At 40.0% G+C, this 26,364-nt stretch overlaps 1 protein-coding gene across 2 annotated transcripts in view; it reads right to left on the bottom strand.

Moving 5' to 3' along the window:
- The window catches only part of USP31 (ubiquitin specific peptidase 31), a 72,034-nt gene that overhangs the window by 27,474 nt on the left and 18,196 nt on the right, over positions 1-26,364 (bottom strand). For both annotated transcript variants that reach the window (XM_087417121.1, XM_014796975.2), the window contains exons 2-7: positions 11,710-11,847; positions 10,331-10,419; positions 10,148-10,240; positions 9,413-9,548; positions 7,000-7,144; positions 2,075-2,255 (exon numbers count right to left, since the gene is read on the bottom strand). In XM_087417121.1, coding sequence (XP_087273247.1) covers positions 2,075-2,255; positions 7,000-7,144; positions 9,413-9,548; positions 10,148-10,240; positions 10,331-10,419; positions 11,710-11,847 — 782 coding nt within the window. The remainder of the gene's footprint in view (positions 1-2,074; positions 2,256-6,999; positions 7,145-9,412; positions 9,549-10,147; positions 10,241-10,330; positions 10,420-11,709; positions 11,848-26,364) is intronic.

Genomic DNA, 26,364 nt, shown 5'->3' on the forward strand with positions numbered 1-26,364 from the left:
GAGTGACACTGAAAGTAGCTCCTAGCCTAGGGTAGAAGCCATGCGGCCCCTGCCACTGCTGGGCTCTCAGCTTTGGCTACACACTGAAATCACCGAAGGAGCTTTAAAAAACAAGGATGTCCAAGTGCATCCCCCACCCCGAGATTCTGCTTGTAATCGCTCTGGGATGTGGCTTGAGCACTGAGGTTTTTTTTAGGAGCTCCCCAGGTGGTTCTAACATGCAGCCAAGCTGGAGGACCACTGGCCTAGCCTCACTATCACCCAAGCCCCAGCCGTTCAGACCTACTTGCTGTGCCCTGAATGTGTCCTCCTCACACACCCAGGTCTCTGTGCAGCCAATTCCCTCAGCTTAGAATACCCTTCCCACCCTTCCTCTAGGCTATCTCCTGCTCATCCACATCAAGAGCCAGTGGAGACATTCTTCTCCAGGAAGCACCCTACTGATTTGTTCCCCGTGCGATCTGTACCACAGCACTAACCACACTGTGCTGCAAATGCTGTCTATTTTTCTGCCTCCACCAATAGACTGAGTTATTTGCCAGCAGGAACTGCAATTCATTTATCATAGTCGCCCAAATAGCCACCGCCTAGAAAATAGTAAATGCTTAATGAACGAATGCATGAACCAAGCAGGGAGCAAACAGATAAACCCTGACTCAGGCCGAAGCAGAGGTACTAAGGTCACCAAGAAGCCCGTCCCTAACAAGCGTCAGTTTACTCGCAGTACTCAACAGTGAACCTATCTGTCTAAAAACGACTGTGATGCAAAATAAGGCACAAGCACATGTAAATCAGCCAGCCATATTTTCATACAATGTCCTTCCTTTTAAGCGACCAGCATCAGGAAGGGGACTCCACAAGTCCTTTATTTCATATCAATATGATGAGCTGCCTTCCTTCTGTCCCTCAAACACGCCAAGCTCCTTCTAGTCTCCGCATCTTTGTACTCACACCCCCTCTCCATGGATCCCTTTCCCCAGAGGCTCACACAGTTCATGCCCTCTCCTCACTCGGGCTTGGCTCAGCGGCTGCCAACTCAGGGAAGCTCTCCCTGATCCCCCTCTCTCACACAGTTTCGCCAGCCCCCCAACCAGCACACTCCATCACACCAGCTTGTTTTAATATCTTCACAGTGGTAATAACGACTGTCTGAAAGTAAATGTGTTTACGTGTTTACAGTCAGCCTGTGCTAACTAGGATGTCAGCTCCATAAGACACAGATCCTGCCAGTCTCATTTGCTGCCGTATCCCCTGTGTTTAGAACAGTGCCCAACACACTGGAAACACTTAAGTATTTGTTAATGAATATCATAAATTTACACATCAACACATTTTGCTTTTAGGTTGTTTACCAGCCTTAAATAAGGAACTTATTTCCAACCAACATTTTAAAAGGCTAATATAAATGCTACCCTGACAACTACTGGAAACACCGAGTCCTTTCTCTGTGAAACATAGCCATATCTTGTCATTACTCAAGTTACATTACTATTGTGATAAAGCTACTTTAAAAGACAGTCTAAAACTTCCAAAAATTCTTACAAAGGGAAACAGATTTGAGAGAGATTTCTGACTCCCAAATTTCTGACATAAGCAGCTGAATGAACAGTGGTGCCATCTGCTGAGACAGGAAATACCAGAGGGCCAGGTTTATAGGGAGAGATAATGAGTGCACTTAGGGACATAAGATGGAGGTGCACATACCATCCAAGCAGATATATTAAGAATTAAAAAAAAAAAAAAAAAAAAAGGCTGTTAAGAAAGTAGCTGGATACAGGTCTATAGGTCTAGAGTCCCAAGAGGAGCCTGAGCTGAAAATAAACATATGAAATGAGCCTTTAAAAACTAGATGAGCTTGAAGAGCCTTTCTAACTCAGATTCTTTCATTCTAATTTTATATTCTCCCCCTCCCAACCCCTCCAATCAGGTCAACTTATACACATATTCCTTCTAAATATCAGAATCAAAGATTAACTACTAAAAGTAAGGATTTTTCATCCCTACTTTTAAAAATGTTTGAAAGTATTAGAGTTTTACAGTCTCAGTACTTATTGGAAAATAAGTCTGTTTTTACCTTTTCCCTTGCTGCCCAGTGCAGGCTCGGTTACACACTAACAGAACAATCTTGTCGCTTCCTGCTCTTGTGGGGGGCAAGTCTGCTTTCCCTAGCTTTGCTGCTGAGTGTGTAGGAGAAGACAGTCTACAATGATCCAAGCCAAATTTCAAGTGATTCAGATTGCTGTTTAAGTGGATTCCTGAAATAGAATTAAAAAACAACTTATTTTATCTCTTCAAAATTCCTTCCATTCATTCATTACAAAGATATTTACCCAAAGGGTAAATTAAGAAGTTTTCATTATGTAATTTAAACTGCAACAGAAAAAAAGGAATAAATGATCTACTTAGAGATTATTCACCTAGCCATTAAGATAATTTCCTTAGCATTCATTTTTCCATCTAAACAAGCCTTACCTATCTTAAAAACTGGAAATTAAAACTCTTCACTTCAATGAATATTAGATACAATGTCCGAAAGGCAAGTTTGCTGAGAGAATCTACCAAGACAAATTTAAAGGGAAACCATGCAACTAACAAGCAAATAAATTTTTTTTAATAAAAAATAAAGACTAGTAGATGTGGAATGATTTTCAATATTCTATGAGCAGTTTCTTCTCCCTAATTAAAGAGCCAGACTTATAAGAAACAAAAGATAAACTACAATTACTAGACCCACAGCCATTATAGACCATGTCAACTTTAATATAATCCACTAGACTGGATCAACCTACATTAAAGTGAACAAAAATATGTTTCACAGACACAGTTCTGGTTGCTGAAAACCAGGTCTTTATAAATGCCCAAGGCAGAGCTATCTGTCAATCAGAGGTACTCAGCAATTCAGCACCTAGCGCAACGCCCTGCACTTAGGAGGAACTCAATAAGGAAATGATACTGCAACTGGAGAATAGAAGGAAGCCCTCTACCACCACCACACACACACAGGAAAACAATAACAACACCAGAAGGAGAATAAAATAAAAAGTGGTTTACACAAAAGTATTCATAGCAGAATTCTGGCAATAACCTAAACATCAAGCAAGCAATACGAGACTTGCTGAACCTATTAAGGTACATCAGTACAACAATTTAAAATGACGACTATGTAGTTAATACCAGAATAAATTCCAAATGAATTAGAGTTTAAAGAAAGAACACAGAAACTAGAAATAAGGAAAAACTGAATCTTCATGAAGCTCTTAGAGGGAAGCAAACTTTTGAAGCTTAAACACCACAAATAAATCACAAGAGGAAGAGCAGATTTCACTTTATGACCATTTGAAACTTTGGTATGAGAAAATAAAAATAACAGAAGTCTGAATTCGAGACAACGAATAACCTCATTTCCCAGGTTCCTGGCAGAAGTAAGACTGGGAAGACCGTGCTAAAAGTGATCAGGATCCCTAAGGAGCTGAGGAGATGCCACAGAAATCAAGCTCTGCATTCAAAGTGTAGGCCCTTTACTACCAGCTGGGTGACCCAAGCGGTTACTTAGCATCTCCAAGTCTCAGCTCCTTCATTTGTGAAGTGGGCACCGTAGTAGTTGCATATGTATTGAACAAAAGATTTATAAGGCTCTAGAACAGAGGCTAACACACACTCAATAAGTGGGTATATTCTTCCAACAAAAGCACTATCTGGTGATAACCTTGGACTTCACCAAATTCACTTATAAATAGAAATTTAGTGTTAACCCTTGGCAACTGGGGTGCAAAGGGAGATATTGGGAAATTTTCAGTTGAACACATTGAGCTCTTGTTGTACATCAGGAACTATACTGAACTGCTGGGTACAGAAAGATGAAGCAAAACGTAGTCCCAACTGCAGAGAATTTCACAGTGTGGTAGAAGGACAGAGGAGAAAACATATCATTTCCACACAGCATGTTAGAGTCACAGATTAGCAGAAGCTACGATTACAGCACAGAAGAGCAGGAGTCAGTCAGCCAGCCTAGGGTGGGGTAAGTGAGGCAAGGCTGTCTGGATAAGGGGATGATTGGGTATCTTTGACTGTAATGCAATTAAAATTAGAAAACAATTTAAACAAACAAAAGCACGTGCATGAATACACAACAACTGGAAAACAAAAAAAAGCTCCTAGGTCAAAGAAGAATGAAAAGTGAAAGAACAAGATTGTCTAGAAAATAATGCTAATATGAGCAGACCACAGAAAATTGAATCCTAAGCTGGCAGCGGAAAAAGCTAACCAATCCATTATGCAGAATTACCAAAAGGTTCAGAAACTAGAGGCACCAGAGATCTCTGGAAGTTGGAGGTGAAGGAAAAGAGAAGCTAAAATAAGGACTTTCAACAAGGGCACCGAGACATTCAATGAGGAAAGAACAGTCTCTGCAACAAATGGTGCTGAGACTACTGAATATTTACATGCAGAAGAATGGAGTTGGACCCCTACACCACACCACATACAAAAACTAATTCAAAATGGATCAAAGACCTAAATGTAAGAGCTACAATGATTTAAAAAAAAAAAAAAAAAGAACTTCTGGAAGAAAACATAAGGGTAAATCTTTATGGCCTTGGATTTGGCAACGGATTCTTAGATATGACACCAAAAGCATAAGCAACAAAAGAAAAGGAGATAAATCAGACTTCATCAAAATTAAGAACTTTTGTGCATCAAAAGACACTATCAAGAAAGTGAAAAAGATAACCCAGAGAATGGGAGAAAATATTTGCAAGTCATGTATTTGATAAAGGTCTAGTATCTAGCATATATAAAGAACTCTTACAACTCAACACCAAAAGGCAAACAACCCAATTTTAAAATGGTTGGAAAAAGGACTTGAATAGATATTTCTCTAAAGAGAATATACAAATGGCCAACGACCACATGAAAAGATGATCAATATCATTTATCATTACGGAAATGCAAATAAAAACCACAATGACATATAACTTCACACCCACTAGGATGGCTATAATCAAAAAAATGGAAAATAACAAATGTTGGCCAAGAATGTGCAGAAATTGTAACCCTCATATATTGTTGGTAGGAATGAAAAATGATACAGGTGCTGTGGAAACCAGTTTGGCAATTCCTCAGAAAGTTAAACACAGAATTATCATATGACCCAGCATTTCCATTCCTATGTATATACCCCAAAAGAACTGAAAACAGGTATTCAAACAAATACTTGCCATAGCAGCACTATTTCACAATAGCCAAAAGGTGGAAACAACCCAAATGTCCATCAGTAGATGAATAAACAAAATGCAGTATATACATATAATGGAATAATATTCAGCCATAAAAAGGAATGAAGGACTGATACATGCTACAATGTGGATGAAGCCAGTGACAAAAGGCCACATATGATATGAGTCCATCCACATGAAAGTCTAGACTAGGGACATCCATACAGGCAGAAAGTTGACTAGTGGTTGCTTAGGACCGGGTGGGATGGGAGATTGGGTGGAGGTGTGCATAGGGGAGACAGAGTAGCAGCTAATGAGACAGGAGCTGGAGAAGTGAATTCTCAGCAGAGCAAACAGTAGGGAAAGTGTAAAAGCACATGGCATGTTTGAGAAAGAAAGAGGATCTTGGAAAGGCGACATGGGGTAGGAGGTGGAATATAGCAGAAAGGCTGGAAAGGAAGGCAAGGACCAAGTCCTGAGGCACCAGGATTCTTCCAGGAGTTTAGATTTAATCTTAGACAAAGGGGAACCACCGGTCAATCAATAAGCATGTAACATGATCAGAACTGTATGTCAGAACAGGTCTGGTGCACTGTGGAGAAATAACTTAACAGGAGAAAGCCCAGGGGTAACTAGTAAAGAAGTTACTAGAAAAGCCCAGCTGAGTCTGGTCTGAACCATGTCAGTGGCAGCAGGATGAAGAGGAAAACTGCACAGTGATTGATCAGTTCTGTGTGAATTTTGAGGGAGAAGTGCTGGATCCATCTCGGGTGAAGAGAAGGAGGGAGGTTCCATTATTCCAGAGCAAACGCAGGAGGAACCAGTCTAAGAAAGAACTGCTGAGTGTAAATGCCTGCAGGACTTCCAAGCAGAGACTCCAGTGGACAGCTGGAAGTCAGGGAATGGAACCAGAAGAAAGGTGGGGGCTAGTGGAGGAGTTTAGTTCTAAAAATCACGGCAGTAGCAAATACTGATAAGGCTGGGTAGAGCAGCAGTCCTCAAACTTTAATGTGCATCAGAATCAGCTGTTAAAAACAGACTGCTGGTCCCCACCCCCAGAGTTTCTCATTCAGTAGGTCTGGGGTAGGGTCCAAGAATTTGCATTTTTGACCAGCTCCCAGGTGACAGTGATGTTGAAGTAGAGCAAAAAGAAGAGGAGCCCCAGAACCAAGAACACTAAGGCCAGAAACAAAGTTCAAGTTGCCCGGCAACTCTCAAAATTAGAAACAGCCCCAAAGTCCTCCAAGCACAGTGGAGAGACAGGCTAAGTTCCATATCACAGCCCAAACCGCAGGAAAAGATCAGCACAGTCCACAGTACTCTCTTTTGCTTCCTATCAGTGAAGAGTTACATGCAAAATTCTTAAACGCAAGTATCAAGAAAACACTCTACAGCAATGACTTTAGAATTTAGAAATTAAGCATTAAAGCTGGTAGCAAAAAACAAACAAAAAAAGCTATGGCATAGTATACCTTCCCGAGTGCTGTCATAGGATGCCAAAGAGGCCACTTAAAGGAGGACAGAGTCAGTCTTGAGCTTCAGAAAGGGGCTGCCCCAAGTTCGGACAGGAAAGGTTAGAAATTAAGGAAATATCTTTGCCTAAAACAGTGCCTTCTTCCAGGGAAATGTGTTACCATAAAATTTATACCATCATAAAAAAAAGCATTATACATATTTTACCACAATTAAAAAAAAATTACACCATCATAAAATAGACATCTAAAAAGGCAGATTTTTGTTAACTCTGCAAACCCAGGTGGTATTCTGGAAACAGATGCTCATTTACCTCTTTGACTGAGAATTCCTTCAGGCCTAAATATTTCTGGAGTCTCAAAGGCAAAAATGCAGTCACTTTCATGGACTGTTTCCAGGTCGTCTGTGTCACAAAAGGAACGATGGAACCCATCATAGTACATTTCTGTTAACACAATCTAAAAATGGGAAAAATGTAAATAGTTGGATAACCAGAAAGTCAACACGAATTGATCTCCCAATTCTGGTATGAACTTCTCCAGACCGTCAGGACTTCCAGTGATCTGAGAGAGCTCTGAAACATCTCATAGGGCCCACGTTACTTGCCTTTAATAAGACAATCCTGGAAGCACAATATTCTCTGAAATTGTATAACAATATACTCTGGTTTCAGAATACTACGGCAGTAAATCCAAAGTTCCTCTAAGCTTGCTGGAGAAGAGACCCAGGAGACTATAAAATCTAACCCCTTGTTTCACAGGGGGAAGAAACTAAAGAGGTGGAGTGACTTGCCTAAGTGTATACCAACTCTTCAGTCTCACGGCAAGGACAGAGTCAAGATCTGACTCCAAGACCTTCTCCTACGTCATTACATTTTCTTCTTTTCAGGTAAAAAAATGTCAAATAACCATAGGTATTTGTATCATAAAAAAAATGAAATCAACTCCAATGTCCAACAATAGGATCTAGTTAAATATATTATAGCCCTACTGGAATCATAAAGCTATTACAAAGAATGAGCTACATATATTTGCACTAACATGGAAAGATCTCCTAAGTAAATAAGAAGCAAGGTAAAGAACAATGTGTGTAAATGATTCCATTTTTATAAAATAATAAATGTAATATATGCACAGGAAAAAATAGGAATGAATATACAACACAGTATTAAAGCTAGTAACCACTAGTTCTAAGATACTTAGTACGAGATTCTTTCACTTTCTAAGTTATGTTTCTGAAACGGTGGAGTATTTTACAATGAAACAGAAAAACAAAAGATGGGGAAAAACAATGGGGACATTTAGAGCCTTCCTTACGCGCTCAGCAGCATTGTTAGTGAAAAAGCACTGGATTGGGCATGAGGAGGTTCCAGTCCCGGCCTGCCACCAACCAGCCCTGTGACCTTGAACAAGTCACAGGGTTTCTCTGGGCCTCTTTCAAATGAGGGGGTTGGACTGGACCCCTGAAGTCCCCTCTACTAACACAAACACACTATGACTGTGAAAGGAGCTGTGGCATAGTCCACAAATAGTCCAAGACAAATATTCCCAGCACCTTTTCCGTCCAATGATTTTAATGACCACGTTGTTCTGCAGGTGAACACGCAAGTATAACTTACTTTCCCCAGCAAGTTAAGATCAAAAACAAACTTGTACTTATAACACTTATTCAAATCACACGCAAAAAGAGCCAGAGCACTAGAAGCTTTAAAGATACAACCAGATTTGCCTTAGACATACATCTAAGCCTCTCTCTCTTTCTCTTGTTCCCCTCATCCTAAAGGAAAGAAGAAGCATCAACGAGCTCTTCAGAGTCAGGAAGAATATGAACATTTTATCAATGTGCCAGTACTTGGCCTATGAAAATACAAGACACTTGCTATATGAGGGCAACAGTGCTGGTTGTATTTGTTTTACTGTGGTAACCTCACAGACGAGGCCACAGGAGGCCAAAGAACAAAACACCTTTATTATCCAAGTGATTAAACAGCAGCTTCCAGAAGCTATCTGGAGAAAAACTATTCAGCTACTGGAATCATCTCTCCTTAGTAAATCCTAAATAGGAATGTTTTTCCAAATAAAATCATAATAGTGAATTGAGTAAAAAACGTATGCAAAAATATGTCAAGTCACAAACAGGCTAAAAGTATTCTGAGTCAATTTAAACATAACTACTTATCAAAAATTTACTCAAAGGGTGGGTGGGGGCACACCACCTTCCTTTCTCTTATCTAAACCAGGTAAGAGACTGATCCATCTTTCATCAGAAAACAAACAGAACTGAACATCTATCGTGTACTGTAGCAGCAAGAAGAGGCCCATTCTTATCACCATAACGGTAAGGGCTTTCAAGAGCCACTAGTCGAGTGTTCTAAGCCTCTCTGACCCTCAGATACCACAGGGATGCTCTTCCCTCTATCCCAGGGATAAGCATCCATAAAAATGATTTAAGAGGGGTTAAGTAATTATACTTCACAAACAAAGCTAAAAGAAGGTCTTGCTGTAAAGTCACAGTTACCTTTAAAAATACATAAACAACGAAACATGAAAAGTTTTTGCGTACATTTTTCTCCTTTGAGTCTTGATTTTTTTTTCCCTCAACACAAAAACAACTGGTTTTACATTTTTATCTAACCATATTTGGCAGAGAACTGTTAAAAAATTCCAGGAGAACAGAAAGCAACACTTTTGTGGCTCACGTGCACTTGGACTTAGCAGGCTTCTTACCTGATCAGTGGGGATCTTTGTTTCCATAGACACTGCTTCCCGAAGTCTGGCGACAGTCCCAGACAGAGGCACGGCCACACCAATCCTCATGCAGTGAGAACATTTCCCTTGATACACTACAGTGACATAGAGAGGCCTGTACAGATCAAAGTCAGATCTTCTCATTAGTCGCTTATTTCAACTAAAATACAGAAGCAAAACAAACCTGATGTGAAATCAATACAGAACCGAAGCTAACCTACATCTTTATTTGGAAGTCAAATGGAAAAACTTCATTTGGACTAAAGTAGAACTATCAAACAATAATCAACGGATCTTTGGAAAAGGCAATCTTCATAAAACAAAAATATATCAATACTTGGTTCTGTGCTTTATATTTTCTTTAAAACAGCATAACTCCTAGAAATTTTGAGAAACAGTTCAAATAAAGCAATTAATTAAAAGTGCAATGTAAGGTCTCTAGAGAATCCAGAAGGCACTCAACAACCTTTCCCCTTCTCCCCCATCCTGTCAATGGATGACCGACTGAACAGACTTGCTTGCCCCATGCACCTGCTCACCCTGCAAACTCAGACCAGCATTCACAAGTTTCTGTAAGGTTTTAAAAATGCCTGTATTCAATTTATCACTAATCCCATTACTTGTCTCAATAAGTAAGAAGACCTAATAGGAGCCTACAGAGGAAAAGAAACACATAGGAATAAAAAGTCTTAATTTTATTAAATCTGTTCTTACCTTGTGTGGGGTAGAGGAATTGGCAAAGAAATGCAGAGGAAAGGGTCAAAAGTGTTGCTCTGCTTCTGACAATGAGGACATGTCAAAGAAGATCTTCAAAAACAAAAATGTAAGACACTCACAGTAAGATCACCTAGAACTACGTAAGGAGACAACATAAGGGAAAATTTAATCTACTCATACCTGTATTGGGCTTGAAAAAGTTCTTGTACAAAAGTGCTACAGACAGGGAAGGATGGTCCCTCAGGCATCATATCAGTCTCTGATGGTGGCTTAAAAAAAGAAAGTACAATTTCATGGATTAGAAGTACCAATTTTTGAAGATGACCCTGAAAAAGTCACAAATGTTCTTGACTTCCTTTATAAGCTATGTGTCAGGTCCAGATGTCTCAGTGAAAGGCATCTGCTAAAGGAACCAGAACCCACCTGCCAGGATGTGGGTCCCATGGACTCATGTCCTCACAGGCACTCCCACAGACCGTGTTATCCCTGTCTCTCCACCCCATCCAGGCAGTCAGGCAGTTCTCCTTCCCCAGGATGCTCCAATCTCCCTCCAACTCTCCACGTCTTCCTCCAACCTCTTCTAGGAAATAATCCTAACCACTTCAAAAGGACCAATTCCCCCCATGTCCAAATTCTCTAGCACTTATTAGCTCTTCATTTTGGTGCCTAATCACTCTACTTCATATTTTACTTAACTTTTTCATGTCCCTCCACCTAACAATTAGTTACTGACCATCTGCTACCATGTACAGACAGCACTGTAAAGGGCATTAGGATACAAAGATAAATAAGACACAGTGCCTGACCTTTAGTAAGTCTCAAGTTGATGGGAGAGTCAGCCAAAAGCATATAGTCATATGACAGTAAAGAGTGTTCAGGCACAAAAGGAGCTTGAATCAGAAGAATTTAACAATTTACCAAAACCAGAAATTTAAAATTTGAGGTAAAGAGCAGAACTATCAAAAACTTTAAAAGTTGTGAAAGGAAGGCAATTCTTTATTTCCATTACGTAAATCACTTTACCCACATTAAGGCTACATGCACAAAAACTGAGAATGAATCACTGTTTCTCAGTAAGAACATTCTAGGGGTTCAGTTCCTACACTCAAATCCAATCGTAACAGCAGAGATATCCATGTGTTTCCTTTTGATTGTATATTCATTCCAGTGATCTACAGGCTATGTGTCTCACTGGAAGAGAAAGCAAACTTGTGTTTTAAGAACAGTTTAGTGAAACGGAATTACTTAAATTTTATCTAAAGCTAGTCATACGTGCAAATGTGTCCCCTCTCACTAGACTAGAAGCTCCCTGGAGACAGCGTCTCTGGTATATTACACCGCCAAGAAATAGTAGTAAACATGGGGAAAATCCTCTAAGTATCCATGAATTTTATACTCACCCAGAGCTTAGTCAAGTTCACCATACTAACTGAACGCAAACTGCAACAACTCCTCAGTGGAGCTCTGGGAGAACCTACACTCCCCTTACTCCACTCACCAAACGGCCACTGAGCACCCTGTCACTGATCCTGACTGCCCCAGTGGGGTGGTAGCCTCACCTTCAGAGGAGGCTTCCCACTCTGCTTCACAGCATGATTGAGGTCTTCGTGAACTCGGTCCAAAAGCCACAGCAGAAACTCCTGGGCATCATGCTGGGAATTTCCCCGATATTGCAGTGCATTCTTCGACACAATACTCTATACAGGTAAATAAAACAGCATGAATAGTTGTGAGTTCCTAGCTTTAAAGATAAAAACTATTCATAATCCCAAAGAGGGATGTAAGATCTCAAGCGTGTTAGAGAGTACTTCCCAGAAAGAAAGCAATGTAAAAAGCCCACCCCCAGAAACATGTACCAAAAACCTTTAAATGTACCTACCCAACAATCCTACTTTTAGGAATATATCTAAAGAAAACCATCAAAACAGCATGTTAAGACTTCTAAGAAGATATTCACTCATCAGGCTTTATAACAGCAAAAAATTGGTAATAACTTAAACATTTTAAAAATGAGAATTGGTTAAATAAGTAACATAGTATTATATTATAAACTAAAGTATAAAATAAACAAGTCTACACTAACATAAATGATTGAATGAATAAATAAGTGGGAGAAAGAGACAAATCTTCCTTACAGAAGAATGCTAAATAATTTATGACAATAATCCCCCCTCCCGGAGGTAGACCTTAACCCCCCGCCTTGAGTATGGGCTGCGATAGTGACTTGCTTCCAAAGACCACAGTATGGAAAGAGGGGTAGCCAGTGGAAGGTTGTTAAGTGAACTGCTTAATTAAGATCATGGGCTCAGAGCACATAGCCTGGGTTCAAATCTCTGGCCCACCACTTACTATTTGGGAGACTTGGGCCTACTCTCCTCCAAAGTAAAAAGGATAATAACGATTTAGTGTGATGGTTAAGTGAGAATGCATGCAAAATATTTCACATGTAAAGGAGATATAATAAGCACTCAAATTTTAGCTATGAGTATTAAATCTGGTAGTAGGGAGAAAAAAGGAGAGACAACTGCACAACGGAAGAGCAGTTAGGAGACAAAATGGTGAGGCAAGAAACAACGAAGGTCTAAGCTAAGGCAGTGAGGACAGCAAGATGAAGACATATTTGACAGAGATTTAGGAATTGAGGCAGTAGAATCAATAGGATCTGTGACCTAACGAATGTGAAGAATGAAAAAGGCGGCATTAATGTCACCCAGGTGTCTTATCTGGATGATGCGTCACTGGTAGTACCCTTCATCGAGACAAAATACGGGGTCGGCCCGGTGGCACAAGCAGTTAAGTGCGCACGCTCTGCTGCAGCGGCCCGGGGTTCACCGGTTCGGATCCCAGGCACGCACCGACGCACCGCTTGGCAAGCCATGCTGTGGTGGCATCCCATATAAAGTGGAGGAAGATGGGCATGGATGTTAGCCCAGGGCCAGGCTTCCTCAGCAAAAAAGAGGAGGACTGGCATTGGATGTTAGCTCAGGGCTGGTCTTCCTCACAAAAAAAAAAAAAAAAAAAAAAAGACAAAATAAAAAAGGAAGATGTCTGGGAAAGAGGGTGACGAGTTTCTGTTTGAATCCACCGTATTTAAAGTTCTGTGGAACCTCCAAGTGAAGTATCTGGTAAACAACTGAAAAATACACATCTGGGACACAGTGGAACAGTGTGGCTAAGGACAAAGATCTGGGAATCAGCAGATGGTGACAGTTGAAATCAAGAGTATGGCTGAGATTGCCCAGACATAATCATGAGAGGTCATGCCAGAGGACAGAATCCAGAGGATACTATATTTAGGGGGCCCCTCAAAGGAGACCAAGAAAAAGCCATGAAAGATGTGGCAAGAAAATGAGGAGAATACAGTCTCAAGAGTCAAGAGAAGAAAGTTGTGGAGGAGAGAGTGATCAATAGTGTTAAAATTGAAAAAATGATAAAGTAGGCCAAAGAACTAAAAACTGTCCGTTGTATTTTCCAATTAAGATAATGATAATAGAGATGAAAAGAATGGATACATTTGCAATTCAGTTATGAAGAAGAACCATCATAACTTGATGGTCAATTAGATGTGAATGATAACAAAGTTGATTTACAAAGATTCAAATTTAGGGAGGAAAAATCAAAGGGACACAAATGAGAGAGAACATGGAAGTGTCACTGGTAAAACTTACTAAGTGAATAAAGTGAGCAAGGGAGAGGAAGGACCCTCACAACAATCAAGGTTTCAAGTGACTGGAAGGATACCACTTGGAAGCCATCTCCAAAACAGGTACACAAGAGGAGGAACAGATGTGGGGGAAAGTCTTCACTACACTACAAAACTTCTCCCAGAAGTCAGATGCCACTTGAACCACCAAATCCAATTCCTTTCTTAGTCTTCACCTTCCTCAATCTCCCTGTAGCATTTTATATACTTGACATCTTTCTTCATCTTGAAATGGTTGGGCTTGTCGCCTTATGTTCTCAGTTAGGAGAATCAAAACCAGAGCCATTGGTATGGACAGTGGAAGAACGTGAGCTACAGAAGAAAGGAGATTTCCTAAAGAAAAATGGATCAATAAAAAACTCAGCCCTAGCAGCACTGTCAGTTATGTATCTGCCTCTGGATGGAAGAGAAACAGGTAACTGGTGACAAGTGAGGTTAAGTCTGGTGCTCAGGAAAGACATCTGAACTGGAAGGTTAAATTAGAGCGGCCATACGCTGATGGGAAAAAAAAGTTCTCAGCTTATGCATCCTAAGAAACAAATTAGCTGAAATCAAACCCTTCATTATGTGTCAAAGTAGATATCTAATACACATTGTCCATCAAATTTCAAGGAGGAGACGATATTCAATTCTTTATCAAGACTGCATTAAATGTTTATGCTTCCTGCCACTACCACTTCAACTCATCCAGCACGTATCCACCAATCGCTACGCACAAGGCACCGTGCTGAGGCTGCTCAACAGGACTTTTGTTGGGCACACCCAAACAGGCCACAGGACTTCCACAACCCTCTGTAACTGGGGCAAAACCTGCTCTGGGTCAACTCCATCCTAAATCACTACATCAGAAACTAAAGGAAATTTTACAGAAAACCTCACTGAACATACTCAAAGGCTCCTCTTTCTGCCTCTTTTCCCCCTTCACAATGGTGACTTCTCACTGCAGAAACCCAAAGCACTGTTTACTTAACTTCTTCCCCAGACAAAACAGAACATGGAGTAATCTAATAACCATCCTTAGTATGTGTTACAGAAGAAAGAAAAATAGTGGGAGTCAAGAAACCTGGGTTCAAGCCCTGGCTCTGCCACAAACCACTGGTTAACTCAGGCAGCGCACTGAACCTGTGATTCCGGGTTTATAAAACAAAGCAATTGAGCTGGGCCATCGATGGGACGCTCTGCCTGGCTTCCCAAATCTTCAGCCAAGCTCTCCTCCTAGAGTCCCAGCAAGTGATCTGGCTTTTGTTTTGGGCCACATCTGCACTGCTTTGGTTTGTCTTAATGATTTTTTTTATAATTAAACCTCAGTTTATTTGAAGTCCTAAAATTAATCCTCCTGCATTTTTGTAGTTTTAAAGCTGTTTATCATTGGAATAGGTCATCTGTAAATAGAAGCATTACTACAATCTGAGAAATTATTTAAATTTGTCACTTCTATGAAAAATAGAATATAAACCTTCTTAAAGTTAACCTTACATATCTGTGTCTATTTTATAGAATTTGGGCATGGTGTTTGGAAAAATATTAAACTAAGTCTATTGGTTTAAATCCTATACATCCTATTATAAATAAATTTGACCATCACTCCAATTTTCCCCGCAGCTGGGATGATCCTTAAGATGTAGTTACTAAACAATAAAGTAAAAGTCAAAACATATTTGTAGGGCTTTCAAGTTTCATAAAATTTCTCTTTACCCTTCAAATAAAACATTAAGGACTACAGTACAAAAAGAACTTTTCCCCTTAAAGAAAGGAAAAAAAAAAAGGGTTGGAAACACGGCCCAGAAAAGAAAAAGAATGAAATCTATACAACCAGAGCTGTAAAATCAGACACGAGGGTCTTTCTTTCCATACAGCGCTAGTAAAGAAGCAGCAGAACCCTGGGCTCCAGGGAAAGGACAGTAACTGGTTCAAGCCACCCTTTACCTGAACCCAGGAAGAAGACAGAGCAATGACTTCCTCCCACGGGCAACGGTCATGGCCATATCGGTCTAACATGACGATCAAGAGCTGGGTTACTCTTTTGGGAAAAAGGTAGCTTTCTGAGACTCATCAAACCCAATCATCACCCACTCTCCTTGATTCTACGCCAGAAGACACGGAGAATTTATTTTCAGTGATTCTGGGTAAGAAACAGAAGAACTGTGGAGAACAATAGCGTTGACATTTTAAGAGAAAGATGAAATGTGAGCAGCAGGGTTCATACACGGTAGCTAAAAGTGAAATCTGGTTTCTGGACTGTGCTGGAAAGAACAGAATGATAAGCACCTGCCTTGAGAAAAGTTTCATCTTTTGAATCTGACTTTCTGGACACCTACTAAGTTGATGAAGAATAATTAACTAAAATATAGGGGATGCAACTGGTGCAAACAGATGAATACTGTAAAAACACGTATGACCATGAAAAACAGTGACAGAGAAAGTGTCCATACAATAGTACTCCACACCAGGGTACAGAAAGTAGCCATGCCCCCAGTAGGGCTCTCTGTGCCCTTCATCCTTTCTTTCCCCCTCATATTCACCTCTGGTGGGGAGGTCTTCTCACATAACACTACAAATTAGGCTGAGAGGCCCTCAGTATTAGCCAGCTGTGGCAACAACCAGCCCTTGAAAGAGACTCTAAGGCCTCTAGACTTTCTCACACACTTTCCCTATGCCTGGAAAGCCCTCCACTCTCATCCGCTAAATGCACCCCCTCACTCTCCTTCCTCAGCAGGATGGAGCAGGGACCCTGGTGGGAGAAGAGAGAAAGAAAAGGAAGGAGGCAAAAGGAAAGGTGCTTCCATCTAGCATGGAAAGACAACTCAATGAGCACAGTGGAGAATGCCATGCACAACCTGTTCATGTGTTCATGTTTGGCCACACGGAAAACTCAGTTATTTCTGGTACAGAGCTCCTTGATCCTTACAGACAGAAGGGCCTAATATAGGGTAGCTCAAGTACAGGCGTCCCTTGTAGCCAAGGGACATGATCCAAACTCAGGAACTAAATGGATTTGGAGAGCAAGGGATATTTGCACAGCTATAAGATTAGCTTTAGATATTATTAAACATACTCACATGTACCACAAAGACTTGGTGGCAGAGACTCATTCCTGAAATAAAGACTAGGAAAGAGACAAGATAGATATGTAAATATAGATATATAGATATATAGATATATATAGTCTACAAGAAAAAGCTGTAATAAAAGGGCTGAGAAATGGTTACTGCATCTCAAGAAATTATAACTAAGGGTGGAAGTACGGTCAAGAGCATTAGGTCCAGGACAAAAGGGAGAAATATAAAAAGGAATATACCAGAAGTGGCTCAGCCAGATGAACAATGAGCAAAGATTTCCCAACAGATCATAAAGTTGTACAGGTAGAAAAAACAGCAGCAAGAGAAGACCGCCAAGTATTTGAACCATGGTTGGAAGTTTCTGTTAGAAACCCAACAGAAACCGAAAGACTGGATTCCAAACATTTGGGGTCAAGACCTCTTTCCACCACCTTTTACTTAACGTGTGTTTTCTCTGAGCCTTGGCTATCTTTGCTGCATAAGGGGGAAGACGATACTTTTTTAAAAGGATTAGTGTGAGGCTTAAATGAGATCAGAAAAACATTTTATAAACTCTCAAACTCTACACAGCTGCTACTACGTAAGTTTCAAAAGGCAAGAAAAAAGAAAGGAATTACCCTGTGGTACTACATGATCCTGGAAAACGCCAGCGAGAAAGAAAAGGAGAAAATATCTAAAGCACTGGTCCTCAACCCTGGCTGCACAGTACAATCACCTGGGGAAATTTTTAAAAAATAAAAACCATGTCATGGCAGGAGCCAAAGATGCTGATTTAATTAGTCTATGGTAGCGCCTGATCATTGCTATTTTTTTTCAAGTGTGTTTTTTTTTTTAATGATTCTATTTCTAATGTGAAGCTAAGACTGAGAATGAACATGGCCACACTGGAAAAGCTCTTAAGTTTCAATTCCAAAAGCAGTAAAACTTATGGGAGGTTCTTTTGTCATAACTGTTATTATATCACTTATTACATTGTATTTTATTCATATCGCCAGGACATAATCTCATATCCGTCTCCACCACTAGACAGTAATCAGGAAGGTCTTATTCAATATTATTTCCCCAGTATCTAGCAAATACAACACTTGACACAAAGAGTAATAATAATAATAACAGTTAATATTTGAGTGCTTATAATGTATCAGGCACTACACCAATTATTTATAGGTATTATTTCCTATAAAATTAATCCCTATAAAATTCCCTATCCTATAAAGAATCATTATTATTATTTACAGATGAAAAAACTCAGGCTCAAGAGAAATGAAGTAACTTGTCCAAAGTTAAAAAACAGCCTTAAAACATTTTTGTCCATAATCCTTCTTCAGTAAATGATTTTTTCCCTTACATGACTCAGGATGATACGGGGCTTGAGGTTCTTCATTCTGAACGTCAGTCCTCAACGCAGACATAGAACATGTGCTGGAGAGTTTAAACTACAGCTGCACCAAGCCTGAGCTTCAGGGAGTTTATTTGCTTTTAAATAAATCCCTGTTAATCAGTGTTTGTTTTGTCGTAATTTGCATTTTTTCCTATGACTGAAATATGGCCCAGAAACAAAAATGCAGTTTATCTAATTGAGATGTTATTATTTGAGGTTAGTAAGGAGGAATTTGGACTATGTCAGAAGATCAAGTTGCAGCATGTGAAGAACTGTGTCTCGCTTTAGTGTCCCAGGATGCTAGAGAGAGCAAGAGAGAGACAAGGATCTGGCCGTGGAGAACTGCATCTGTCTCATCACCTAACGTAAAGGGGAGTGTTCTTCACCTTATACTGCTCAAGCCGCTCTGCTGGTGCAGATGAGTTCTGATCCCCTCCATCCTTCCCAGCACACTCTAATGGCCAAGCCTAGTCCGCCCCAAGTTTAAAGTCAGGTGGGGTCACCAAAATGTGTTTATGTATCCAAGCAAGTAACTCAAGAGCATCTTCTTTTTGGCCTCCTTGTCATTTTCCAACACAATCTAAGATCCTTCCTAACTACAGTAAAATACAGCCTTTTTTTTTTTTAAGGAGGAAGCAGGGTAAATTTTGTCTTACAATCAAAAAAATAAACACCCAGTCCTGATGTAACTAAAAGGTCATCATACGAGGAGTGTAATAATCTTCAACAGCTAAAAGTCAAAACAGCAAAACTGGAAAGGCCATCTAAATATCTAAGAAATTATTATATATTCCTACCACAGAATACTACTTTCAGAGTTTCAGAAAATATGAATAAATAAATACATAACAAAATTAAGTGGAAAGAAGATACAAAACTACCTATGCACATGACTTCAAACTTTTAAAAAAACATTTTTAAAGGCCTTTTTGTCTTTTATCATTCTCAATATACCCCAAAACACTAACGGCCATTATCTTAGAGTGGCAAGTTTTAGGTGATTTTTCTTGTTTACACGTTTCTGTATTTTCCACGTTTTCTTAAATGAATTTGTTCATAATGATAACCAAGGGGTACTTAGGGGTGATCTTATGATAGCACACCCTGGCATTTTGCCCAGGGAACCCAAATCTTATGCACAGAAGACAGGGCTGGCAAATCAAAGAATATACCTTATTTCTAGCTGAGGCTTATTTCTAGCTGGCCCCAAATCCCAGAGTCAGGTTGCACTATGCTGAGAATTTCTTTCTTCTCTGCTAGACAGACCTAGGGAGCCTTAAACCAAAGTCCTCTGCCTATATTAATTCCAAACCCAAAGCCCAAACCAATCTTTGGATCTTACCAATGAGGGGAAAAAAGTGACAGCAGCTAGCATCAAAGAAAAATGAGGGAGAGAGAGAGAAAAAGAGAGTTTATGCCTACAGCCACCCACCAGAGGTCTTTTTAGGCCACTCTGGCTTGCCAGGTGGGAGGTGAAAGCTTAGCCCTAGGAAGAGAAAAAAACAACAGCAGCGTCAGCTTCCTGACAAGTGGAGGGAAACAGAGGAGGAACATGGGCCTGGCTTATGAACTCAGCACATGCCCTACTCACCAGCACAGGGGCCAATCAGCGTTCTAAGTGGCACTCCTCTTGGGAATGGAAGTGAAGTAACCTACACATCCCCGGAAGTGGAACAGGGTGGGAAAGACCAAGAAGTAGGGAAGGCATGAGGTCAAGACTTGAACTACCCCAAGGCCAAACATACATATATTTCTTCTGTAATCAGTGTGTGTGTGTTGATACACACACACACACACACAAAGAAGCAATGTATACATCCTCTGGACTTGAATATATCAGTATTTGATGATAAACAGATCTAAAATGTTTTTGACCAAATGGCCAATTTTATAAAGGGATTCAAAATATTCTGGAAATAATCTTGCTCTGAATCAATATTCTGTTATTGCATTTTGATAACTGAAATATCAATTAGTAGTAACCAAGAGACATTACTCATAAGCAGATAGAGATCCAGCAAGTTTCACTATAAATTACGTATTCATACTGCCATAAACCCAGAGTATTCCCAATAAATTTTAACTGGGTAAAGATGCTTTCAAGTCATGGGCCTGCCGTACCACTCTTCTCCACACTCCACACTGTGGTCAAGCCAGGCTGACGCCTAAGCCACACACAGGTGTAGTCTCCAAATCAATCCTGGCCTCCACCAGGTCTTTCAACTCGCACCACCAGAATCGGAGTGCAAAAACCAACACAGGGCCAGCCCCGTGGCCGAGTTGTTCAAGTTCCACGTGCTCCACTGTGGCGGCGCAGGTTCTTGGGTTCAGATCCAGACGCCAACCTACACAACTCATCAAGCCATGCTGTGGCAGCAACCCACATACAAAACAGAGGAAGACTGGCACAGATGTTAGCTCAAGGTAAATCCTCCTCTGGAAAAAAAACACCACACAGATTCAAGCCTCCAACTCATCCTGGCTCCAGGGTTTCCTAGCAAAGTACAATTTAGAACCTTCCCAGCCTAGGCCTGGTCTGACCTGCCCTAATCCTGACCAGTTCTAGTGTGTGCAGGCCTTGGTTATCTGCCTTGGAATGTGAAGGCTACACGGAGAAGTGCGTGAATACAGAGATAACAGACAAAGAGAAGTCTGTGAAGTCAAAACAGGGTAAATCCCTAAATTATCAAAATGTTACTATCATATAGGTATACTCCCACTTCAAAGAATAGATGAATGCAAATTAAAGCAATAAAATGTTATTTTTCCACTTATCAACGTAAGATTTCTTTTTTGCAATAGTGGGGTATGACAGACATTCTTACACACTGCTAACAGCACGGTCCTTCTGTAAAATAAAGTAACAATATGATTTAAGAAGCTTCAAAATAGATAACCACTGACCCAGGAATTTCAGTTCTATATATCCTAAAGAAATAATCAAAAAGTGAAAGATTTATGTAAAAAATATGTTCATTGAAACCAGAAACCACCCAAAAGTAGGTTATAGTACCTTCATGATCTGAAGAGTTTTTGTGACAAAAATTACTCATAATACAACATGAAACGAAAATCACATAATGCAAAACAAATTCACAGTTGTATCCAAATTATGCTAACACATAAAAAAGGAAAACAAAAAGCAATATGCCAAACAACTTCTATACATTTTCAATTTTCCTTTTTCAACTTTTACATATTTTCCAAGTTTTCCACAACAATTTAGACATTACTTTTATCAAAATAGATGTTATCTCATAATGAATTTTAGCAAAAGAAACCAGACACAAAAGAATATACTACACTTAATGTAAATCAAACTACAACGAGAGACTACTTCACACCCACTAGGATGGCTGTATGCAATAAAAGACAGACAATAACAAGTGTTGACAAGGATGCAGAGAAACTGGAACCCTCACACACTGCTGGTGGGAATGGAAAATGGTACAGCCACTGTGGAAAACAGTTGGGCAGCTGCTCAAAAAAGTAAACAAGGAATTACCACACCACCCAGCAATTCCATTCCTAGGTATATACCCAAGAGAAATGAAAACATATGTCCACACAAAAATTTGTACATGAATATTCATAGCAGCATTATTCATAACAGCCAAAAAGTAGTAACAACCCAAATGTCCATCAACAGGTGAAGAGAGAAACAAAATATGGTATACTCATATAATGGAATATTTTTCAGCCATAAAAAAGAATGAAGTGTGATACATGGTACAACATGATGAACCTTGAAAACATCATGCTAAGTGACAGAAGCTAAATGCAAAACCACACATTGTATGATTCCATTTATATGAAATGTCCAAAATAGGAACATCTACAGAAACAGAAAGTAGATTAGTGGACACCTAGGGCTAGGAGGTCAGGGGGCAATGAAGAGTGACTGTTAATGGGTGTGGGATTTCTTTGGGGGATAATAAAAATGTTCTAAAATTGATTGTGGTGATAGTTGCACAACTCTGTGAATATACTAAAAACCATTGAATTGTACACGTTAAATGGGTGGATTACTTTATATGGTATGTAAATTACAGCTCAATAAAGCTATTTTTAAAAAGAATATATACTTTATTATTTCATTAATAAAATTCAAGAGCAGACAAAACTAATCAATGGTGTTAGAAGCCAGGAGAGTGGTTACTTTTGGCGAGGAGCGGGGGGTAGAGTTTGGGAGGGGGCAAAAGAGGGAGCTTCTGGAGTGCTGAAGACACCCCCTTTCTCCATCTGGTTGATACATTATCACTTTAGGATTTAGGATTTACCAAGCTGTACACTAATAATGTATGCATCTTTCTGTATGTATGCCATACTACATTAAAAAGTTAAACAGTTGACTACAAAAAGGAAAACACTAAAGTTTCTTAATTTAGCCAGACTCCCAGGCCCTAACTCAGTTTATTTAGTCTTTTTAGAGCCGATTCTATTCAACTGGTTACTTAACTAGAAGCATATTAGAAACTGCGAAATATAGGAGTGAGGAAGTAGGAGGTATAGGCTCCCAGGATAAAGCAAGAGAAAACTAAGGAAGGACCATGAAGGAAGATGGTGGGGAGGGAGAGGGAGTATTATAAAAGCAAAATGAGAATTCAAACAATATAGCAATCCAGGACTATTTGTAAGTCCTACAGAGTCCCAGTAGCCCCAAGAAACCTCCATATTACAGAAGAAGAGTGCAACGGATGATGCTCATAACGAAGACTCTAAATCACCAGAGAGAGAGTAAAGTAGTCCAGGATTCTCTCCCTGGGAAAGTGGGTGTGTAAAATATGCTATCAAGCCATTTATCAAAAAAAAGTTAAAATTTTAAAGACCAATGTTCAAATAAATAATTACCTGGAAAGTAACTTACATAGAAGACTTATTCCCTCAAAAGGCCAGATGAATGGGTTATTATTGTGTGATTCAAAAAGATCGTACAGGGCCGGCCCCGTGGCTTAGCGGTTAAGTGTGCGCGCTCTGATGCTGGCGGCCCGGGTTCGGATCCCGGGAGCGCCCCGAGGCAACACTTCTCCGTCCAGCGCGAGGCCGAGTCCCGCGTACAGCAACTAGAAGGATGTGAACCTATGACGTACAACTATCTACTGGGGCTTTGGGGGGAAAAAACTGAATAAATAAAATCTTTAAAAAAAAAAAAAAAAAAAGATCGTACAATGGCAAGACAATGCCACAGAACATATCACACTGAGAAGTACCCTCTCAGGGGACTCGGGGGACGGAGGCCTCAGTGACTCATCTAGCACTATAACACTGCAGATTTAAACACCACCCCTGCAAAAACAGTCTACAACTCAAGAGGTCAAAACCCAGAGCACATACGCATCAAGGGTGAGCTACGGAACAGTTAGAGCTGCAAGGCCAGACCCAGAGCAATGCTGAGGTGGGACACGTTTCTCTTTAGCACTTAACTGCAGTGCCTTCTGCAGGATCCTCCACATCTTCCTACCAGGGTCCCTTTCCTATGTCCCAGGCTTGCTCTTGCAGGCCGAGTGGGTGTGTGGGCAGGCTGGCTGGTTGGTTTTTCCCGCTAAAAGATTCCCATCACTCGGGTGTAAAGGAACCAACGGCTGTTAAACATCACCATCTGTGAGGTTGATATTGCTGTACAGCAATGAAAAGGAAAATAAGGAAACTGAGGCTCAGTGCCCAGCCCAAGATCTCAGCTGCACCAGGATTCTGAGTAAATTCAAAATTCACGGGTTCACAGATTTTCAAAACAAAAGGAGCAGACCTGCACCTGGCTGCCCTCACCCTCCTCCCAGCACTGTCCTCTGATGCTGACAGCCTAAAGCCTGCGAGAGAACAGAGTATCACCAGGAAGCAGGTGGGGGCAGTTACAACAGCCAAACCAGCTGCCTGACATCACAACAGACCCTCAGAGAGTAATGACCAAAGGTCTCCAACCTAACTAACCCTTCCTCCCGCTGCATATAAGATAAAAAGCTGCCAATGCTCCTCTCTCTCCCGCCTGCAGGGGAATGAGGCTACTCTCCTCTCTCCTTCCTTCCTTCCCTCCCGTCACTATTAAAATCCTGAAATCATTAACTAGTAGTTATTTCTCACGAGTTGTTGCTTTTAAAGGAGTTTGTCTTTTCTTTAGCTATTCTAGTTTATTAAAGCCTCTAAAATGAGGGAGATTTTCCAAGTTGTCACTGCCCTGTTAAAAAGGGACTCATTTTAGGGTAAGATTAAAGAACATTCCTAGTTAACGTATCTTTATTTTTTTTTTTTTAAAGATTTTATTTATCTATTTTTCCCCCAAAGCCCCAGTACATAGTTGTCTGTCATAGCTGCACATCCTTCTAGTTGCTGTATGTGGGACGCGGCCTCAGCATGGCTGGAGGAGTGGTGCCTCGGTGCGTACCCGGGATCCGAACCCGGGCCGCCGGCAGCAGAGCGCGCGCACTTAACCGCTAAGCCACGGGGCCGGCCCTAACGTATCTTTATAATTACTAGGAACCCCTCTGGTCAGGAAAGAGGTTTTCACTATTCTTCTCCAGCAATAGAGAGCTAGGGACCTCAAAGAAAAGGCTGAATTTCCTTCCCTACAGTTTAAAAACAGCCTTTCTCTGTCCCCCTCATTGCTCAAAGAAGCAGATACAGAAGTTAGTTCCCTGCTCCTTCACTCACTCATGAACATGCACACAGGGACAGGACCAGTTACCATCGGGAATAAAGAGAATCACGGAATTAAAGGTCTGTAGAAATGCCTGTTCCTTCATTGGTAAAACACAAATAATAATATGTGTATCTACTTTACAATGTCATAAGGAATAAATAAAATATCCACTGTGTATGGCATAGGGTAAGCACTCACATGTTAGCTATAGGACAAAAGCAAGACAGAGAAAATTATGTATAGTGTGCTACCATTTATCTAAATAAGAGGGAAAATATGAATACACACGTATTTGATTATATTAAAACAATAAAAGAATATCACAAAATTTAGGGAAAAGGGTAGGGTGTAAGAATCAGACAGAAATGAGATTTCTTTGAATAGATCTTGTTTTGTAGATTTGACTTCAGGCCATATATTTTACTTTTTACATTATTATGCAACAAAATTAATTTTAAAAAGCAACCCTTCAAAATCAAAAACAAAAAGAGACAAATCTAACTATGTATCCCGTTGGTGACAAAGCCATGTTGAGAACTATTCTAAGTGACTTTAAAACATAGTAATTTGACTATTGAGTTCTACTAAGTCATATCCTACGGACAAAAAAAAATACCAGAAGTAAATCTTAAACCTTTTTCAAATACTCATAGTGTTGGTGGTAGTATTAGGATTATTATTATGAGACTTATGAATGCACTGTGGGATAATGCAAATGAGAATTTACACTGCTGTTAAGAATAGGATTTTCAGCATAGGAGAAGGAAATACAAATGTACGATCAATGACATTAAACTGAAACTCTGAAATCCTGAATGGAATTATCAATATGAATTCATGATTTATTACATCTTTAAAAGAAATTACACATTTCATAGCTCTGTCTACTTAGAAGACAGAGAAACCACGTGTACCTCTAGTGCCCAGATAGTGGTCTCTCAGCACCATGGGCCAACAAAAGGAACCAGGGCTCCTTAAAGAAATGACTGATTCCAGATCTGAGGCAGGAAACATATAAGCTGAGCCTGGAACATAACTTCCTGCATTCTGGTTTGACATCACAGACTACTAGTATCATGTCAAAAGGACTTGGTAGCCAACTTGTCCCAATGGCCAAAAATGGGACAATTTGAGCATTAATAAGGTTAATAACTGTAATTGACCAAAACACATCAAATATGCATTTAAATCCATGAGTTTATACAGTTACAACAAAAACTCACCCATTTGGAAATCAAGTAATTAGTCTGAAAACTGGAAAAGAAAAGGGAAAAAAATCAAGTATTTATCTTGCTTTTCTTCTCTAAATTTACTTTGGGGTAAACAAATAAGTGACGAGGGTAAGAGTCTCTATAGAAGTGTTCCAGCTAATAAGTTAAGAAGGAATGTTAAAATTATGACAGCACCATTTTTTCACTCTCAACGAACTAATGGATC

Source organism: Ceratotherium simum, chromosome 26 (assembly GCF_057802395.1).
Source record: "Ceratotherium simum simum isolate JZ-2026a chromosome 26, ASM5780239v1, whole genome shotgun sequence".
NCBI lineage: Eukaryota > Metazoa > Chordata > Mammalia > Perissodactyla > Rhinocerotidae > Ceratotherium > Ceratotherium simum.